This window comes from Gossypium hirsutum, chromosome A12 (genome assembly GCF_007990345.1).
Source record: "Gossypium hirsutum isolate 1008001.06 chromosome A12, Gossypium_hirsutum_v2.1, whole genome shotgun sequence".
Classification (NCBI taxonomy): Eukaryota; Viridiplantae; Streptophyta; class Magnoliopsida; order Malvales; family Malvaceae; genus Gossypium; species Gossypium hirsutum.
Window position 1 is genome coordinate 104017994 of NC_053435.1, and position 20561 is coordinate 104038554.

The 20561-nt window shown below is 35.5% G+C and overlaps 3 protein-coding genes across 3 annotated transcripts; 2 read left to right on the top strand and 1 right to left on the bottom strand.

Annotated features, from left to right (window-relative positions):
* Window positions 1–3242: 3242 nt before the first annotated feature.
* LOC107940831 (uncharacterized) lies at window positions 3243–8694 on the top strand. Its single transcript, XM_016874293.2, has 5 exons — window positions 3243–3683; window positions 5489–5566; window positions 5647–5731; window positions 7028–7116; window positions 8158–8694. Exons 1-5 carry the CDS (start codon window positions 3384–3386, stop codon window positions 8299–8301), a joined length of 696 nt encoding a protein of 231 aa, XP_016729782.2. The 5' UTR covers window positions 3243–3383; the 3' UTR covers window positions 8302–8694.
* A 772-nt stretch (window positions 8695–9466) lies between these two features.
* Window positions 9467–11041, bottom strand: LOC107940842 (uncharacterized). The gene is made up of 4 exons (XM_016874303.2): window positions 10817–11041; window positions 10540–10732; window positions 10122–10177; window positions 9467–10024 (listed from the first exon to the last, which is right to left on the bottom strand). Exons 1-4 carry the CDS (start codon window positions 10931–10933, stop codon window positions 9857–9859), a joined length of 534 nt encoding a protein of 177 aa, XP_016729792.1. The 5' UTR covers window positions 10934–11041; the 3' UTR covers window positions 9467–9856.
* A 4966-nt stretch (window positions 11042–16007) lies between these two features.
* On the top strand, window positions 16008–19324 carry LOC107940843 (scarecrow-like protein 22). The gene is made up of 2 exons (XM_041083506.1): window positions 16008–16530; window positions 16630–19324. Exons 1-2 carry the CDS (start codon window positions 16519–16521, stop codon window positions 18931–18933), a joined length of 2316 nt encoding a protein of 771 aa, XP_040939440.1. The 5' UTR covers window positions 16008–16518; the 3' UTR covers window positions 18934–19324.
* Window positions 19325–20561: the final 1237 nt, after the last annotated feature.

Here is a 20561-nt window from a genome sequence, read left to right on the forward strand (position 1 = left end):
ACCATTATACATCAAAACACATGCATGTCATCCATGGGAAAATTTTTAAACACAAACTCTAGCTCAAAATATGGGTAGAAATGAGTAGATCTTGTTACGAGGATTTCAAAAACGTAAAAATCATTAAAAACGGGGCTAGAACGGACTTACAATTGAGCTTGGAAGCTTGAAAAACCCTAGATATGTATTCTCCATGCAAGTTTCAGCCATGGGATGGAAGATGGACAAAAATTGGCTTTTAATTTTGTTTTTAATTCATTTTAATTACTAGATTACCAAAATGCCCCTAACTTAAAAATATTCTATTTCACCCATTTCATGTCCATTTTTGTCCAAAAAATTATCCAATGGTCTAATTACCATTTAATGGCCTCCAATTTAAAATTTCATAACAATTAGACACCTCTAACATGTAGAACTCAACTTTTGCACTTTTTACAATTTAGTCTTTTTGACCAAATTGAGTGCCCAAACGTCAAAATTTTCGAACAAAATTTTCATGAAATAATCCTGTGAAATTGTAGACCATAAAAATATAATAAAAATAAATTTTATTGTGTCTAATTTGTGGTCCCGAAACCACTGTTCTAACTAGGCCCTAATTCGGGATGTTACAAAAACGATCAGCGTATAGTACTTCGGAAGTTCTTTAGGTTGGAAGCTTGGCGGAGATGTCTCACACTATCCATCAGATCGTTTCAATATAAATAGTAAATTAAATTTTAGGTTATAATGGTATGTATAAGCTAAAGGTGGTTAAGGATGGCATGTATGTGATTGATTATGATTAGCCATTGGAATGACTTATGTTAGACATATTTTGATGGTTATATAAGAGGCCATATCATGTTTGATATGTGTTTGAAATGAATGAATGATGAAAATCATATAGGCATATTGGTGATTGATTTGTGATGGAATAATGGATAAAATATATTTATATGTATATATGGTTAGTTTTGATAAGTTTAGATAGTTAAACATATGAATTGATATGTCATGCATAAGACTTAATTATAGCTTGATTTGAATGTATTGTATTGGCTTGTGAATGTGGTTAAGTGTAAACATAGGTGGAAGACAAATTAGGTGAGAAATAAGGTTTAGAAATGGCCTATTTTGTCCACACATGCAGAGATACAGGCGTGTGTCTCAGTCGTGTTTGACACACCGCCTAGCACACGGGTGTGTGGTTTGATCGTGTGTCCCCTGCATCTTTAAATTTTGCAAAACAAAATGCTTGAAATGTTCACACGGCCTAGCACACGGGCGTGTGGTTTGGCCGTGTAACCCCTGCACCTAAATAATACAAGTCAGTATGCTCACACGGCCTAGTACACGAGCATGTGTTCGGCCGTGTAACCCAAGTCAGTGAGCACCTAATTTTGGACACGGGCTGGGACACGGCCGTGTTCCCTACTTTGAATGCCCACACGGCCTGAGATACAGGCGTGTCTCTTGACCGTGTGAGCCATACGGCCTAATCACATGGGTGTGTGTCCCCTGCACTTTGGCAAAATTTTGAAATTTTGCGAAAAATTCTCTGAGCACTCAGTTTAGTCCCGACTTGTTTCTAATGCATGTTTTGGGTCTTAATGGCTCATATAAGGGACTTTATGAATAATTTATGACATGAATGTTAAATAATATGAAAAGTTTGTATTTGATCTGTATATTCCAGTATGCTGCGTAACTCTGTTCCGGCGACGGATACAGGTTAGGGGTGCTACAATAAATATTTCCCAACAAATTGAAAATAAATTTAAAAAATCTTTCTACTTAAATAACACTAACATAGTTTCAACTTAGCAAGCAAATGTCTCTAAAATAGTATCAAAATACAATAAAATAAGAGTTATACAATATCCAAACAATAATAACAAAATAGTAGCAATATAATAGCGAAATGATAGCAAAATAACAATATAACAATAACAAAACAAAAACATAACAGCAGTAAACAGTAGTAGAAAGAAAAATTAGTCAAATTCGGGTCGAGTTGAGCCAAAAAATCTTGCCCTAGGCTTGGCCCATTTAAAAAACATGCCTTATTTTTTGTCAAAGTCTATTTTTCGGGCTTATATTTTTACTCAAACTCTCTCACTTTTTGAGCAGGCCTTTAGACCTAGATAGATGACCCGACTCATTATTAGGTCTAACTAAAAGCTAGCCAAAATTAACCGTCATTGACAAAGAATGGTCTCTCTTTCCATTCAACCATGAGTTTGATAGACGAAGGAGGATGCCAAACCAATTGCAACGCCAATAGGTGATCCTTAACGAGCTTGGTGATAGCATTCACTGCCACATTAGCTCCCTGCAGAACATGACGTGCTAATACCTGCCATGACAGAGGCAAAAAGCCGCGAACAACTGTTACGAGCTCCAACATCTCTTCTCCAATAACAGCCGTGACAAGGTCCACCACAATCTGGCTATCAGATTTCACCACTAAACACCAAATACCCACATCCCAAGCCACAAATAAACTGTCGCACAACCATTTTTTTTTTCATCTTTTAAAAATTAGTTAGTTTTATGAATTAATTTTATATATACATATTTATTAGACCTACTAATAGGTGAAATCATTTGTGTAATGTGGCGTTTAGAAATACTTTAAAAAAATACTTTTGGATTGAAAAACACTTTTTGAAGAAAAGTTGTGCTAAATAAACAATTTTTTGCTGAAATGAGTGACTTTTCAAAAGCACTTTTACTCGTAAGATGAAAATTTTAACTTTTTTTAGCCAAAAACACTTATGGAAGCATTATTACTTTTTCACCCCTCTATTTTTCTTCTCCCAATTTTCATTAACTTTAAATTACAAATGCTAATGTTATATAACATGGGTTATATATTAAATCACTAATTAAAAATAAAAAAATATTTTTTAAAATAATACAAATCTGTTAATATTTGATTACAAATATTTAATGATTATATTTAAATATTTAAAATATACTTTATATATGCTAATTAAATTTTATAAATAATTAATATTAATTGCTTAAAAATATTTCAAATTTATATTTCATATATTAAAATATTAAAAATAAGTTATAATAAATTATTTTTTATATTCTTACTAAAATATCATAATATTAACTAATTTAAATATTATTTAAATATAAATTTATTATTTTAGAATACCATGTTTAGAACAAATTTTATTTTTTAAAAGCAATTTTTAAAATATGAGTTAAACGTTTTTAAGCGGATCCGACCCAGCCCATATTTTAATTTTCAACCATAACCACCAATTCAAATCGATCGTACCAATCGTCCCCTGAGATCGTCAAGTCCCTCTCTCCAGCATCTTTAAACCGCGGGCAATACCTAATAGTAGCTGTTTGCTTACTTTGATCTTTCCCCTGTGAAAATGGAGGCTGCGTTGGCAGAGCTAGAGAGAGTCCAGCTTCAAATCCTTCGACGAATATCGAAGCTAGAGCTCTCTCACCTGCCTCAAAATGCTGAACCTATCCCTTCTTCATCCCCTCTCACTAACAGCGATGCTAGCTCCGATGTTGAAGCTTGCCTCTCTAATATTCTACGATCCAATGGCGTCAACGACTTCATTTTCAAGCGAGTCGCCTCCGATTACTACGACTGGCCTCTCGAGTCCCGCCGCGACGTTCTCGGTGCCGCCTCTGTTCACCATCTTTGCAAAAGCATCGTTTTGGTTTGTCATTCTACTATTTTACTTCGAACTGATAATCATCGATCAATTAGTTGCATTTTAGTACCTTTTTTTTAGTTAGCTACGAGTATGAGATAGTGAATCTGTGTGAATTTCTTTAATTGCTCTGGTACTTCCTTGTCATTAGTTCGACTTTTGTCATTGGATTCAATTAATTAGCGATAAATGTGAGATTAGGAAGTAATTAAGCAGTGAATCTACACTCAAAATTTTTTAATTCATATGAAGTTTCAAGACTATCCATCTTAGTTATGTATAATAATAATGCATATATTGCTTACATTGAACTTACATAATTGAAGAAAGATTATTTGAAGTGCCGTAGCAGCAGATAGGAGAATGTGATTTTGATTGTGTCAGAAGGTGAACAAGTTGGTTTGCTTTTAGTTAAGGAGGAGAAATGCTATGCAAATGCCTATTTGTCATCTTGGAAAAATGGTTGATATTGTGCGGCCGTAAAAGCTTGCATCACCAACTTGAGATGGGCTTTTTTGAGGTGATATGATTTATGGTCTTGCCCCTTCTACGTGTAGAAATTTAATGGTCTTGAGGAGAATATGTTGTTAGGATGATCAAATGCTTGAAGTTTTGATATGAACAGTGAAATATTGCCATTTTATGCTTCAGTTCCTTTTTTATTTTCTTTTCAAGTAATGCATTTTAGCATTCAAAGTCATATTCGTATGGAGTGTAAAGAATATATTAGTACCTGTCTTGGTTTTTGTTTAATTGGTTCATGTTTGAAGAGAAAGATTCTGTAGTAAGGGGTTTCATGTGGATTGTTGAAGATGCTTTTAAGAGTGGTTGGTTGTTAATGGAGTGTTAAAACACTAAGGGGGCATCTGGTTGAAGAAATGTAAGATTACTTTGGGTAAATAGGATTATTGGAATGTAAGATTACTAGGTATATTAGATACCCTGCTTGGTTCATTTGGCTGGAATGTAGGATTTTGGTGTTTGATTGTTGGAATGTAAGATTATCTAAAAGAAAGTTTTTTGCAAGTTCACTTCCTTTTACATTTTTAGTGTCAATTTTTCCATATAATTATAATAACTTATGAAGTTCACTTTTATTACACCTCAATTTTATCACATGAATTCAATCGAACAACCATTGAACCTTTTTTTGTTTTGAACAATTGAACCTAATTATGATAACTTATTTATATGGTTTGTCAATTGTTTGTGTTCGAGAGTGTGGTTGCTTTTATTATGAAAAGAGAAGTGAAACTAAAATTTTCTCAAATAGTTCTCATATAAAAGAGAGGTTTTTGTGTTTTTATTAGACTTAAAATTTTTTTTGGGAAAAAAAAGGACTACACTGATTTAAATAATAAAAAAAAGGTAAATTTTTCCAAAATTTCAGATTATGCTCGGAATCTAAGATAACTTGGGGGAAGAGGGGTATTGAGATTACACCCTATATTCTGGCATCTTGATGCTACTTGGAAAAGTGAGATTATGGGGTGGTGGGGGTGTTTCGAATCCAAACAAGGTAATCTTAGTGTGATATTTGAGATTACGAGATGGAATGTTACATTACATTAACAAAATGCACCCTAAACTGCAAAGCATCCAGAGCATACTCTTGAATCAGGGGTAGTGGAGATACAGATGAAAATAAATACAGGCAGTCATACGACTCATACCTTCAAAATATTTGACACCCACCTACTTCCACTCCCATTTTTGTGGAGACTTTTCTTTTTCTAGTGCAAAAGACCATAAGTCTGATTTGCTCATTTTAATCTGTCAGGCTCCATACTAAGGCTGCTTTGCTTGCTCAGGTTAATACTCAAGCCCCGTCCAATGTAATTGATTGTAGTGATCGAAACAATTCAAAGTATTATGTTGTTGTAGTTCAGGTAACTTCCTTTTTCCCTATGTACCAACATGATGCCCCATATAGAAAGGATCTTACGTTTGAACCCTTTAATATTTGCAGTATACTGCTAGATTCATCGCTGAAACTGTCAAAAATTTTCTCTACACACTCAACAATGGAAAGATATCAAAGAAGAAATTTAACTGTAAGTTTATTTATTTGTGAACTGTGATCCTCTTTATGATAAAAAAAAAGACACCTACTCAAGGGTATTTCATTGAAATTATTATTAGATTATTCTAGCCATTCTGAAATGAGTTATTTATGTCTAAAAACCCAATACAAACTTGTTTCTGTAATGATGATTCAAAGCACCTATATGTAGCAGAGAGTAGATAAACTTGGTCTGGTGTAAAGATCCTGGCATATCTGATTATAGTTTGTTTTAATATTAAATTCTGGCAGGTTGGTGCCAGTACACATCATTCATTCATTAATACATGATGCCTTTAAGTCTTGATTAAGCTCTTTGTGTGGAAAGAGCTATGGATTCCTAATTTCGCTTATTTTCTTGTTAACCTAGTCATTCAGTTGCCTTATAATTTGCTAAGGATGAATCATATTATAAATCAATTGTCAGAGTCTCATGGACCTTCCTTTTATGTCTTTGCTGTCACCTTCTTTTTCTTTTTCATTATTTCAGTTTTGAAGAGCTAATGAATTTGTATTGGTAATAATGCATTCTTACTACCACTGACTTGCAAGAGCTTTGTTTGCTTATATTTGGTAGCCTGCACTTTATGTCAGTGTAGACACAAACGTAAGTAGTTGAAACCTGAAGCTGTTTGCATCCCTCGCAGAAAAAAAGAATTTATTTAAACGGGGGCTGAAATTTGTTCTTTTATTGTCATTTAACTAGTTGCAGCATCAACTGAATGATTAATTAAGAGAAAGCTAGGGAGTAATAAATTGCAAGTTATCACCAACTTACTGTTACATTTATGGTCTAAACATTAGTTCACTTACTGTTGTTTTCGAGGACTAGTTTCACCATCATCTGAATGATTAATTGAGAGAGAACTAAGGAGTAATAAACTGCAAGCTGTGACCAATTCAACGTCACATTTTTGGGTTGTAGGCAAAAGCTGTTGACTAACATGGTGCAATGGTGCTTATGACTTTGCTAATGTTAATAACTATCTGGTGATCCTTATTTCTGATTCAACAGCAATAACTATTTGTTTGAATTTTGTTAAATCATCTATGAAGATGTATTCATAACCCAGCTTGTAAAGTTTTTGATTATTCTGTTGTATGGTCAAGTTGTTGATTAATGTTTTCTTAATGCTGTCATCTTTTTCCCTTCATTTATGGGCTGAAGAAACCAATCAACTTTTGGTTCAATATTGGCTCCTATAATTCTCTTTATGGTTAGAAGATTTATTTAATGCTGGGATCTCCGAAATATTTAGTTAATTATTACATGTTTTGAATAATTCAGTGAGACTTGCTCCTGAGGAAACATCAATAAAGTTGACTGGCTATGAGCACAATGCAGTTACTTGCATCGGTATGCAAACTGACATTCCAGTAAGTGCTCTTTATGCAAACCTTTGTATGCTAGCTTTACATAACATCTAATGTATTGAATTTTGTTTTTTTATTTGTTTTTTGTTAGTATATTGATTTTGTATTGTTTGTTTTTTCTACTTGGTTTGCTGTTACTGTATAAATGAAATGTATTGGGAATTGTTCAATATAGTATTTATGTTCAATTTGTAATATGGTATAATGAACAATAAAATAGAGAGGGAACAAGAACAGAAGTTTCAAATAAAAATGTTGGTTCATTTTTCTTTTAGGAATCTCATTGTTTTGAGAGGCTTTTGTTGTGTAAAAATGTTCTTGGCACCTGTCTTTTAGACAGTACCCCCCTTCGATCCCTGTCCTTCTGTAGGAAGAGCACATGGGGCCCTGAGGATTTAATTGCCTGGGTAGATATCCATCCTTATCATGCTTAGGACCGTTTGGCTTGTTTATATACAAAATCGAACAAGTAAAATCAAGTACTTATTAAGTCTGTAACATGCATTTGAGTATAGCAACACATGAATTCCTTGTCCATGAATTTGAATCTATCTGCCAGCTTTCTGGCTGGTCCACTGTTCCTAATGTCAGCTCAAATAATTTCCTGTCAGTCTGTCACATTGAAAATGCACTGCGGAGTTTATCAGCATATTCATTTTGCATAAGACGACAGCTTGCATAAACTGTTAGAGATGGAAGCCTAAGATGCTTTGAAATTTTAGGTGCTAGAATGAAGTTTCTTTTCTTATCATGTAGTCTGTAGGGTATGTAACTTACCTGAAACTGACTAAGTTCATATAATACAAAAGTGACAGTCCACATTAAGGGGTGATTAGCAATCAGAATTGAGATACTATATTACAAATTTCATAAAGAAGCAAAAAGCCAAGTTTATTGTTTCATATTGATGGTATGATCTGTGTGATTAGCTAAAATGCATGACTTCAGACATGGCCATGCATGCATACACCATGAAAGGCAGGAAGAAAGATTTCATGCTTTTCATCATACTCTTAGTAACGGGAAAATTGAAACTGATTGCAGGTAATTTTAGATGAAGCCATTGTAAAGCTTGTTCCAGATTTCTTCTGGTTGGGTGGAGGCGAGGTTGATTTGAAGCTGGGAATCAGAACCTCTGAATTTATAAACTTTGTCAAACCTTTCATTGTCAGCTGCAGTGGTACCTAATTATCTACCATTGATTCCACAAACTAAATAAAAAGAAATTAAACTCAAGACAACTTACTAAAGCCTTCAAGAAAATCCATTCACATGGGCATCCTATCCGGTCGAGAATGATGCTTTATCTTTTATTGGTTTCTTTTGGTTATCAAATTTTGGAAGTCAATTGCGCAATTGGAAATGTTAAGTCCTCCGGAGACAGCCATGTACTTTGGTTATGTAGTAAGGTGGAATTGTTAGATAGGAATGAAAATTTGATTTCTTAGGGATCAGAGCCTGAAATTTCGGGAACATTTCTTTCATAGTAATGTGATGCATTTTAACCCGTTTCCAGATTGTTTTACGAGATCAATTAATTGGCAATGGTGGCACATGATTTACAGATGGCCACGTTTTGCACAATTTTGGGCTTGGTTATTGAATTCTATACAGGGGACAGTACATTGCAGACTGTCGTTTGGACAGTTCAGAGTGGGCTCCAGTTCATTGCGTTTAACATCCTCCTCCAACGTAACCTAAATAAACATGTAAGCCTCGGTTTTTAGTCCTCTTCTCTCAACATGTTTCAGCCATGTAAATGTGGGAAACTCGTGTTGGTTTGGATTATGTTTTATTTTTAATGCAGGAGTTTCGGGAGGTGAGAACACTTTATCTCATCAGTCTGTACATGCATAATCTTTGGATTAGATGTCAGTATATATAATAATATGTATGCGCACACGCTGGTTTGGGCTTGAGTCCAAATAACTCTTTTTCCTCGTTTAGATTTAGGTCAGGTGAGTTAAAAAAGAACATTTATAGAAGAGATAAATCTAAAAAATACACATGAATTTTGATGTGACATACGAGCTTTGACTGCGTGTAATTATACACGAAATTTTGATTGTGATTCAAATATATATATAAAAATTTAATTTTGATACAAGTATACATATTTAAAGAAATAAATAAAATTATTTATGTATGCAATTTGTAAACATAAAATGATTTTATATTAATAATTGTGTTTGTAATTTGTGAAAAATGAATCAAATTAAAATTTCATATACAAAATTAAATAAAACTTTAGTTTATATATAACATTACATATTTAGCTAAAATTCATATATAATTTGGATATTTATCTTTATAGAGATTATTAAAAAGATATTTTTGGTTGGAACGGTAATTTTATTCAAATCTGCTTGGGTTATTAAAATTTATCTCAAACTTGAATTATTGAATCTATTAGGTCGAATCAGACGGGTGGAGAATAGGCCATAAGGTCTAGACAACAGTAGCTTTAAATCACCACGTTCTGATAAGCCGTCTTCACAGCGAGGTTTTTGAACACATTGGGCAATTTCAAGTGTCTTTTGCATAGTGTTCCAGTGGAGCTTGGACTTAACATATATATTTTAATTTTGACCATAAAATAACATACGAAACACCCTTGAACAGGTAGCCAAAAGATGGTAGTTTTAGGGGAGAAACCATAATAACCTTTTCTTGGTTCTCTTTTAAATGAAACTAGAAGCTGGTACGAAACATTAACATTTTGGGTAATATTAACGAGTGTTGTCTAGTTTTTTTCATTATGAATAGGAGGTTTCCGATGAGGTTGTGAATAATCCATAACGTCGTCAATGTCCCCATCCACCATATCCTTTTCCTTGGAACCCACATCTTCCTCAGTGTCACCACCTGAATTTCCTAACATGGACCTTGACCTTCTTACTCTCTTCAATCCCTACCCAACTCAACACAAGCAGTAAATAATCTTAGGAATATTAATCATACTAAAAAAATGCATGATTTATGACTTAATGTAAAACTGTTGTAGTTACCTCTACTTTTGCCATGCCGTGGAAATCAACCCCAGAAGACAAGATAATTTCATATCCTGCATGAACATATAAGCAAAATTGCTATTGCGCCATCATCATCATCAATAATATGAAACATTGTTTAACACTAAAGCTAAAACTAAGGTCTATGATTACGCAACAACACGTTATATTTTAAGAACTTAGGTCACTGCTGAAATTTCCTTAGCGAAACCAAGTTGGACGACTTGTGAAAGGATAATGAAAGGTGCAAAAAGCTTAAAGCAGTTCAATTGTAGCATGAAATAATGATGGTCTTTTTCCAGTTTTTATTTTATTTCATAGCGTAAGTCAAAAGGATATGTCTCTCATATTTCCTGTTAAATAAGAAGATAAACTATTCCGAATACAAAAAGGACGTCTTAGTTTGAAAAATAACCTGATGAAATAGCATTTTCAACAGCTTCTTTTGCCTTGAGAAGTAAGTTGCAAAGTGTTTGTTTCATATTATTTGCATCAGTCTCATTCTCTTGTTTTCTTATTCCGTGAACCCCATATTCTTGTGTTTGTACTTCCTTTGAGATTGAAGACCTCATCTGTAGTTGATCGTGGAGCTTCAACTTATTGACATCCTGGTTTTAACGTATATAAACTATAAGTCACACATATATACATATTTATCGTAATCACTATATATAAATATATTATGCGCTAACCTTGGCAAGAAAATCGGCATGATTGTCAATACCTTCAGCAGCATAACCTAGACAACGAGCATCGCATGCATGCATAGGAAGACAAAGGAGAAATAAGATAAAACCTAGCGAATACATTTGTATGATGAAAGATAGCTTAGTTCAGATGAGAACTTTGAGAAACAGAGAAAAAGATTGTATGTGGTCTGGGGGTGTGAGTTCAGTGTTAGGTTTTCCAGGTATTTGTACTGATAGAAGTTATCAAAGAGGGCGCATTAAATGCATGTTTTGTACTGAAATGAAATCCGTTCTTTTAAGAGAACATGCAGGTGTTCGGATGATGAATCTTGAAAACCAAATTCAAGATATTAGGGGGCCTCCCTTTGTCCCTTACTTTTCCCTTTTTTAAATCACCTTAGGGGACGTATTCCAAATCAAGAAGGAAAGAATTATAGTGATGTACTCTCAAATATCACCATAAAATAATTTTTTTGACTGTCAAATAACTTTTCTTTAATAACAATTACGTGAACTAATTAAGTTTTTCGAATTTGTGAGATTTCTAAATAAGTAGAGGTCCTACCATGTGTTTGTGATGAGGAAGTCCACTCCTTGCCCCACCCTTAAAATGTATGGCAGAAATATTACCCCATGGCCTTGGATTATTTGTTTTTCATTTTTCATACATAGTTTCTCTTATCGAAGGTGTGGAAGCAGTGTCGTTTATGACCAAGAAATAGACATACAATGAAATGTTTTAATATTTTTTAAACGATGAAATTACATACTTTTTGAATCGACTGATGGAATTAGATTTAGGATAATCACAAATTTAGTTGACCTTGTAAAGTTAGATTGGAGTACCTATGTTCTTATCTTTTCATTCACGATCACTAACTTATAAGACTCCTCACGCATGGACATGTATGAAACATGAACCTTGAGAATTGATGAAATTGAAGAAGTGATTTTCAGATCAGTCATGAGTAACATCCGTTTGTACGTTTATTTATGAACAGGATGATGATTAGGACTATGAGTGTGTGTGTATATATTAATGTATGGAACTCATACGTAAACAAACCATATTCGTCAGGGATAATTTTAAGTCTAAATTTTGGGTGTCTTTTTTTGTCTGAATCAAACTGCATGGAACACATGGGACCGACAATGAAATGGAGGAGGAAGCCAGGAAGGGTTAGAGGCCAATGGTTTGAAGGCAAAGCTGCATGGCCAAACCGCCCCTTGCGTTTCCACAGGAGGGACAAGGAGGGTCAAGTTCCCCCACCATAGCGCCCTCATGCCACATGGCATTCACCGCATGCTATTTACAAATCTTATGCTGCCACGTCAGTCACTGGGCCCTTCACACGGACCACCTCAGCAAGTGTCCATGTCGATTCTATGGTCTCTTTCCTCTTGTTTCAGTTTTTGTCTCTCTATGTCCATGGCATGTTGAATTAAGACATATTGGCTCGGAACACAGGGTGAGAAACATGAGCCTCACCAACTTAATGTATACACATCCGAATCCAGTGCACCTTTGCATATAATGGGTCTCCAATTGGGACCCAAAGCTAAAATTCTTATGCAACTTGGTAGATGGTAGCTACAAGGGCGAGAGTTAGGTGGTTCAGATTCATATGGTCACACTTATCAATTATTACATATGATAAAGAGTTTGATTTGATCCTAATATTGAGGCAACCCCTGTTAAAGTAAAACATAGACTAATGACTCACCTGTTTGCTCAGTTATTTAGGCAGAGAGAAAAAGATTTAATTACATGCAAATCCTTGAGTTCATTAATGTTTGTCATTTACTGTGTAATAGAATTAAGATTTTGCCATCGGTTAAATACTGTCATTAGTCCCTATATTATGTGTAAGTTGTGGATCGAATACCTATACTTTAATTTGATCATTTTAAGTTCATATATTTTATGAATTTTAAAATTGTAATCCCCATCAAACAGTTAAATTCATTAAGTTATGCTATTTCCAAAATATGATGTGGCAACATATTATCATATATATAATGTCATATCAACTTGCTATTTTCACATATTACTTACAAAAAGTTCAACTATGGATTTAAAGATTGTCGTTTATGTTAAAACTAAAATTTTAAAATTCAAAAAATATAAAAACTAATAATGATTTAATTCGAGAACATAGACTAAATCTACAACTTTAGGCATAGTACAAGACTAATAGTAAAGTTTAACCAAATGGATTTAACTACTACCATTTGGTTTGGATTGAAATTTCAAATTTTAAAAAGTGTAAGAACTAAAAATTAACCAAATTAAAATATAGAAAATAAATTCACAATTTATGTAGAGTACAGGGACTAATAGTAGAAGATTGTCATTTCCGTGCTTCTCCGGAAGCAAAACGTAGAGGGAGAAAAAGAGGAATATCCAATATTGGAGCCCAAGTTAAGAGCAAAACTGGCAGCAAACTTTTTGTGGGCTGCTTTAGAAATATGTTAAAAGCAAAGATCAAATGATGCTGAACCACATTTCAAAAAAAAAAAAAAAAGAGAGCCCAAATCTATCTTTATCCTTCTTCTCCAGTCCTCGTATTTTACATGGGAATGATGGCACCCAAAGAAAATATATGAACCGATATCCCTTCTAGTAATGTCTATATCTTCCTGTTATCTGGATACGAATATATAAGACTTGGGAGGATTCATTTTGAGTGTCTTACTTATTCTACTTGACCAAATCTAATCATTTTCAGACCATTTTTTTGTTGTTAGAGAAACAAACAAGGAGAAAAAGGCACTTAATCTCTTCATTTCAGAGGGAACAAATAGTATGCAACATCCACAAAACAATTTAGCAAAGGGGAAGAAAGAAAGGTCAAGCATGCAATGGAGGCAAAGGCAAATTTAGACCAAACCAAGAAGCAAAAACCCAGCCGAAAGCAAAGCTTTGTCTCCTCCTTTTGTTACCACTTTGGTTATAAGAGTTTTGTTAAGCTAATGAATTTGCTGGTGAGTGGTGACCATTCCCCGACATGCACCCAACTCATCATGCCCTATTTTTATCTACTAAAGCCATCCATCACTTTCTAGTCATTAGCAATAATTGGTTAATTAATTAGTTTTTCTTTTGGTCCCAAATGTGGTCATTCTCAACTTTATATGTATGGTAATAGTAATTGGTTAATTAATTAAACAGTAGGGTTGAATGCAACTTTATTTGGTTACCTTGTTCAGGCTTAAAGCCAGTCCTGATATATCATTATCATAATGGTTAAAAAGCTGACCAAAGTTACATGAATTAAAATATTACTATAAACAAAAAGGCTACAGCTTTACAGTTTGAAAGGTCATTAAAGATGGGTAACATAGATTTAAGCATTCCAATGAAAAATCCAAAATAATTTAAAGGCATACATTATAATATTCAAAAAAAGATCTTGAAAGTTTACTGGTCTATGATGTGAAAACTCCAGCAAGAAAAAAATCTGCTTTGTTATGGTCCTACTCTCCTACTCCTACTCCTCTATCCTATATGATGATTGAATCTATTTGTTAAAACTCTTGAGATTTGGTCCTTGGTAGATTCATGAATTCATTAAGGTGAATGAAAGTCAATAACAACATCGTATGTATGTATGTTCATGTTATTTATAGTTGCTTTTCTAAAGCCAGCAAGCAGAGAAAAATAAATAAAATCACTAAGATCTTCAATGGGGACTGGTAGACAACTTTAAATATCTTATATTATTATGAAAATGTAAATTAGAAAGGGGGGGAAGGTGTGGGACTGGGGTCCTTCAATATTTGGCCTTGATGAGAGGGAAGAGACCTGGTGAAGTCATGTCTTCATAACAATCCTGAAAACAACGAGAGGAAAGGAAACCAATAAAAATAGGGAAAAAACCCATAAAAAAATACTGTTGTGGGGACAAAGAGGACTAGAGCTGTGTCACTTTCCAGTTCATAAGATGGACGGAGAGAGGGTCTGGTTAGGCATCACATGGAGCTGGACATAAAATAAAAACCCTTCTTCACCCTGACAAACATGTCCATATCATGTTTTTCCTATAAATTTCAAAGAAGTTTTGTCCCCTCCACCCTACACAAATTACCCTAAATCTTGTTTTGTTTAAGAAGTGTGTAGACAAGGGAGCTTATCTTTTCAGAGAATTGCCTTGACTCCCAAATCCAACACTGCCAGTCATTGCGCTCTTACCTTTTAAGCTGAAAATATATGAAGGGTTTCTTTTGCAATAGATATTTTGTTCATTTTTAGCTGGCAAAGCAGATTGAAAGAAAAAGGGTCATAATCAAAATGGCTTGACTTCGAAAATTGAAGTGTTCAATAAGGTGAGGGCCCTTCAATGTTCACAAGCCAATGATATGGGCTTGTAGTTGCAGAGATGTAAAGCTACTGCAAAGAGCGAAGGAGACAGGCCCAGAAGAAAATACATCATAGGGGCAAATCAAAATTACCAAATTACTTGGACAAGTAATAAAGAGAAAGGATGTGGGTAATTGAGGGACAGTAAGAACATTAACTTTTTGGTTTTTTAAATTTTTTTACTTTTTACCTTCATTACATGTTAGAACAAGGGGTCAGTCTGTCAGTGTAGGTGAAAAAACAAGTGTAAATCTTTCATTGATTTGGGTGCCCTGCCTTTAGCTCCACCTTAGCAGTCTGAAAAGTCCATTACAGAGATGTGCCTGCCACTGCCACGGTCATTGCCACAAGATTTTCATTTTTCATTTCACTGTTTTACGGATTAGTAGTAAGTAAATTTAATTATTAGGCCTTTATATTTATTTTTGGTAAAAAGAATAATTCTAACAACTCTACATCAGTCATTAATCAAATCAAATATTCTTGATCCACTACCAACAAAAAAATATATATAGAAAAAAGAAAAAGTAAACGAAATTTATAAAACCCAAGAAAAAAGTGAATATAGATTGGATAGTTTACCTCAATGTTTCTGCCAAAGAGCAAAAAGCTACCTATATTTTCTATTCTGATAATACTAAAAAAAAGGAGGGACCTGTTGTGTAAATTACAATAGAAGAGTGTGCCCCAAAGTCCAAAAGGTCAAGATCATATGGAGTTTGCAGATTACCACTTACGTTATGAAATGTGCTGAGCTTTTAAGTATGGAATCAAGTAATTAAGAGTTTAATCTATTTTTTATTATGTATTTATTATTTTTTTAATAAGTATTACTTAAGCTACATACACAATCTGATTAAATCTGGGCATGTAATTAACACTCTATTATCAGATAAATAATTATTCAAAAAAATTAAAGAAAAAGCAAGCCAAAAGAGGAAAATATATGGAAAGAGATGGAGAGATAGGAATACAGAGAGAGAAACGGGGAAGAGGAAGGGTACTTTATTCCTTTTTTTATGATACACGCATCCTTGGCAGAACAGCCAAGGGTACACAGTACTGCTACGACACAAGGGTAGAAGAGGACCAACAAGCAGCAGCTTCAGCCCATTAACTTCCCCCAAAAGAGAGGGAAAAAATAATTTCTTTGATGGAACTGAAAAATATAGATTGTTGGCAAGCCTAAGGGGGGAGGGGGGGAAATAAGGATGGAGGTTAAGAGGGAGAAGGGACAAGGTGACGGATGACAAAAGGAGCTAGTTTGGTGAAATGGGTCTTTTTTTCTTTTCTTTTTTTGGTCGAAGTTGGGGGAGATTGATTTTATGGCAAAGAAAGGTTTTTTATGTTGCTCTTGGTAAAAATATTGTCTTTCTATTATCTCTGATTCTCCAAAAACTTAGCGTGTCTTTGTCTTTTCGTTTGTATTACAATACAAATGCACTTTGAGTTACAGGCTAAAGGGGCGGTGGAACTCCCGGGTTTTGCTTCGATTTGTCAACAAAACAAGTGGATAAAGCAGCGAGAAGCTAATAGCTTTAACTTTGAAAACAGCTTTTACTACAACAACGAACCAGAACCAACTTCTGTTCTTCATTTAAGAAGAAGCCAAAGCCCACCCACATCAGCATCCACTCTCTCTTCTTTTAACGGCGGAGCCACCGGTTCTGGAGGCGGAGTCAATTCCACCGGAAATACCAACACCACGGCGGCCACCATAGCACCACCTGAGACTACAGCTCCAAACAATAGCAAGGAAGAATGGGCCTCGGAGCTTCAACCTATCCCGAGTGAACTAGACCTTGTTCCAGGGCCTGGAGGCGCTCAGAGATGCAATAGCGGATTGGAAGATTGGGAGACTATGCTGTCTGAGTCAGCCGTGTCTCTGAATCAAGATCACTCGCTTCTGCGTTGGGTCGCTGGTGAGGTGGATGACCCTTCCTTCGGTCTTAAGCAGCTGCTTCAAAGTGGGAGTAGTGGTCCTAATCAGGGTGTTGATTTTGAAGGCAATGCAGGGGTGGGGGCTGTTGATCAGGGTCCAGTTTCTGACCCAATTGGTAGCCTAATTTCTTCTAGTTCTGGTAATGGGATTTCAAATGCTGCTCTTAATTTGGGTGGTTTACCTGGTTCTGGGTTTGTGCCGAATGCCAACAATGAGAATGAACCAAGTTGTTCTCCAGTTGAGCTTGTTAACAATATCAAGGTTCTCGGTGCTACTGTTGGGTCCAATTGTAACATTCAAAATCCATTGTTTAGCTCTCCGGCTAGCAATTTTGGCCTTCCTGTTTCTTTGCCTATCCTTTATCAACAGCAGCATCAAGAAGAGAAACCTCGGATTTTCATTGGTCCGCAACAGCATCCCCAATATCCGAACTTTTTCCTGCCATTGGCTCAAGAACATCACCTCTTCCAGCCTTTACCACAGCGCCTCAATTCTGGTAACTTAGAACTTTCTTCTCAGATCCCAAAACTCCCCTTCGCTGATGCCGGGCATGAGTTATTTACGAGAAAACAGCAGCAACAGCATATGGGGTTTTCTCAGGGAGTCCAGTATGTTCCTCAGCAGCAGCCGCTGATGGTCGAAAAGAAAAGAGTGTTGGTCCCAGGAGAGGAGATGGCTCAGCCACAGCATCAGTACCAGTTACACCAGCAACAACAAGCCACATTGTTGGACCAGCTTTACAAGGCTGCTGAGTTGGTAGGGACTGGGAATTTTTCACACGCGCAATTGATATTGGCGCGGCTCAATCACCAGGTCTCCCCTGTAGGTATGCCCCTCCAAAGGGCTGCTTTCTACTTCAAGGAGGCTTTACAAGTACTCCTCCTCATGAATAACCCAGTCTCTCCCCCGCCTCCAAGGAGCCCCACCGCTTTCGATGTTATCTTCAAAATGGGGGCTTACAAGGTCTTCTCTGAAGTTTCTCCGCTCATCCAATTCGTTAATTTTACTTGCAATCAGGCTATCCTTGAAGCTCTTGATGATACTGATCGGATTCACATTGTGGACTTTGATATTGGTTTTGGTGCTCAATGGGCTTCCTTTATGCAGGAGCTTCCCATGAGGAGTAGAGGAGCTCCCTCATTGAGAATTACTGCCTTTGCCTCCCCTTCAACGCACCATTCTATTGAGCTTGGGCTTATGCGTGATATTCTTATGCAATTTGCTAATGAAATTGGTCTAAGTTTTGAGCTTGAGGTGGTTAATTTCGATTCTTTAGATCAGAACCCTCATTCTTTGCCAATGTTTCAATCAAATGGAAATGAGGCAATTGCTGTGAATTTCCCTGTTTGGTCTTGTTCGAATCGGCCCTCTGCTTTGCCCCATCTTATGCGCTTTGTGAAGCAGCTTTCACCAAAAATTGTGGTGTCTTTAGACCAAGGGTGTGATAGAAATGATCTGACATTCCCACAACATGTGATCCATGCCTTCCAGTCATATACAAACCTATTAGAATCACTTGATGCTGTTAATGCGACATCTGATGCTGTGAACAAGATTGAGAGGTTCCTTTTTGTACCAAGAATTGAAAGCAGCGTGCTGGGGCATCTGCAAACACCTGAGAAGATGCCTCTTTGGAGCACACTTTTTTCCTCAGCTGGATTCACCCCTGTAACATTCAGTAACTTCACTGAAACTCAGGCAGATTGTGTGGTGAAGAGAGCTCAAGTAAGGGGATTTCATGTTGAGAAGCGCCAGGCTTCACTTGTTCTTTGCTGGCAGCAGAGGAATCTTATCTCAGCTTCAGCTTGGAGGTGCTGAGTAGCAAACTCAGACAGGCAGGGGAGGTTGGTTTATTTTAGTATCTCACAATCTATCAAACTCTATCTGGAAGAATTAATTAAGCCAATAATCAGTAAATTCTTCAGCTTTTATGACTTAATACTCATTCATTGTCGTATTTGTGAGTCCCCTCTACTTGTTTGTCTAATGTAGATGCAATTCCCAGTAGAAGAAAACATTTGACTGCAAAACTCTAGTATGTGCCTTTTGTTTTGGACATATTGATGTTGCTGCTATGGTATTCTGGTTTCTTTTGTTTGTTTGTTTTTCTGGTGAGAAGCTGATTCATTTCCTGGTTAAGGTGGTGACAGTTGTTGTATATTTGACAACTTCTGAAATTGCAAATACAACTTACTGGAATTTCGTTTTATATTTCTGGGGCGCTGTTCAGAAGTTCTCAAATAATGTTTATGATGCTTGAATGCTAATTCCTTCTTTTCTACCATGTTGCATATTATGCATACTTTCTTGTGCATAATTAGAGTACTTATTTTTGTTGAAAGGTGATAATATGGAAGTGGTGCTAAAGCAAGCAAAGAATCAGGAAAATTTGTCCAAGGTGGGGGTGCCCTTGGCCTTTAACCACTCTCAGAATAAACCACACCCCCTTATTGTTCCAACATTTATGAGTAGAAAAGATTTCTTGTGGGGACATGGTGGTTCCTTATCTAGGTGCTTTACAAGCTGCCTCATTGAAATGCCTATATCTTGCTTTGGATCCTCAGTCAACCATTACCGCCTTCATTAATGTGTAGTTATAATCTAGTTTAGATTTGAGAATTAGGAATATCAGACAAAGGCATCCCCAGATTCTCTATTCTTTGATATCATTTGCGGGATCACCATTATTAGAGCTACCACTTTTGCTTAAATCTTATCTTATCTTCATTTTGGTAAAAAAAAAGTGATCTTTCTCCAATTCTAAAAAAGTATTTGATCTTGTCAGATTCTTGGTTTGTTAAAGAGGTAGTTAATTCAGGCTTTCGGGGGTAGTTAAATGATCTTTAGGTCGAACCTCGAGTTCTTTCCAACCATCTCTACGAAAGCTCCTTCCTTGATTGTTTCCCCTAAGAAAGAACCTAAACAAGAAACAAACCCTTGATGGGCTGCAATCTTTGGATAGAATACAATAAACACAAAGACACCTAAGATTAACTATATTTGGTGGTCGAATTTTGTTAAATAATCATGCTTGCCGCCTACCTGCGAAATAACATATGGTTGTGGTGAGTACTTGTATTTTTTGTCGCGCTGTCTTGCATGTATTTCATCAAACACGTAAGGCTGTTCTCTTAGTTTTCTTTAGTGAATACTGCATGTTGTTTGGTGATAATTATTTTAGGTTTGGAGATTTAGAATAATGTTGGTATTAATATATATACATACATACAAATACTTGTCTTTTAGTACATTGAATTTGGTGTACCATTTCTTTTCTTTTGATTAGTTATTGGACACCTACTAATCTTGGTCACATGGAGTCATGTTTGATTGCTTGGTTATTATCTTTTTCATTGTGGAGGCGTCTACTTTAATCTTTTTTATTCATATGAAGTGGTTTAAACCATATAAAATACTTTATAAAAATACATAACAGTAAATTTAAA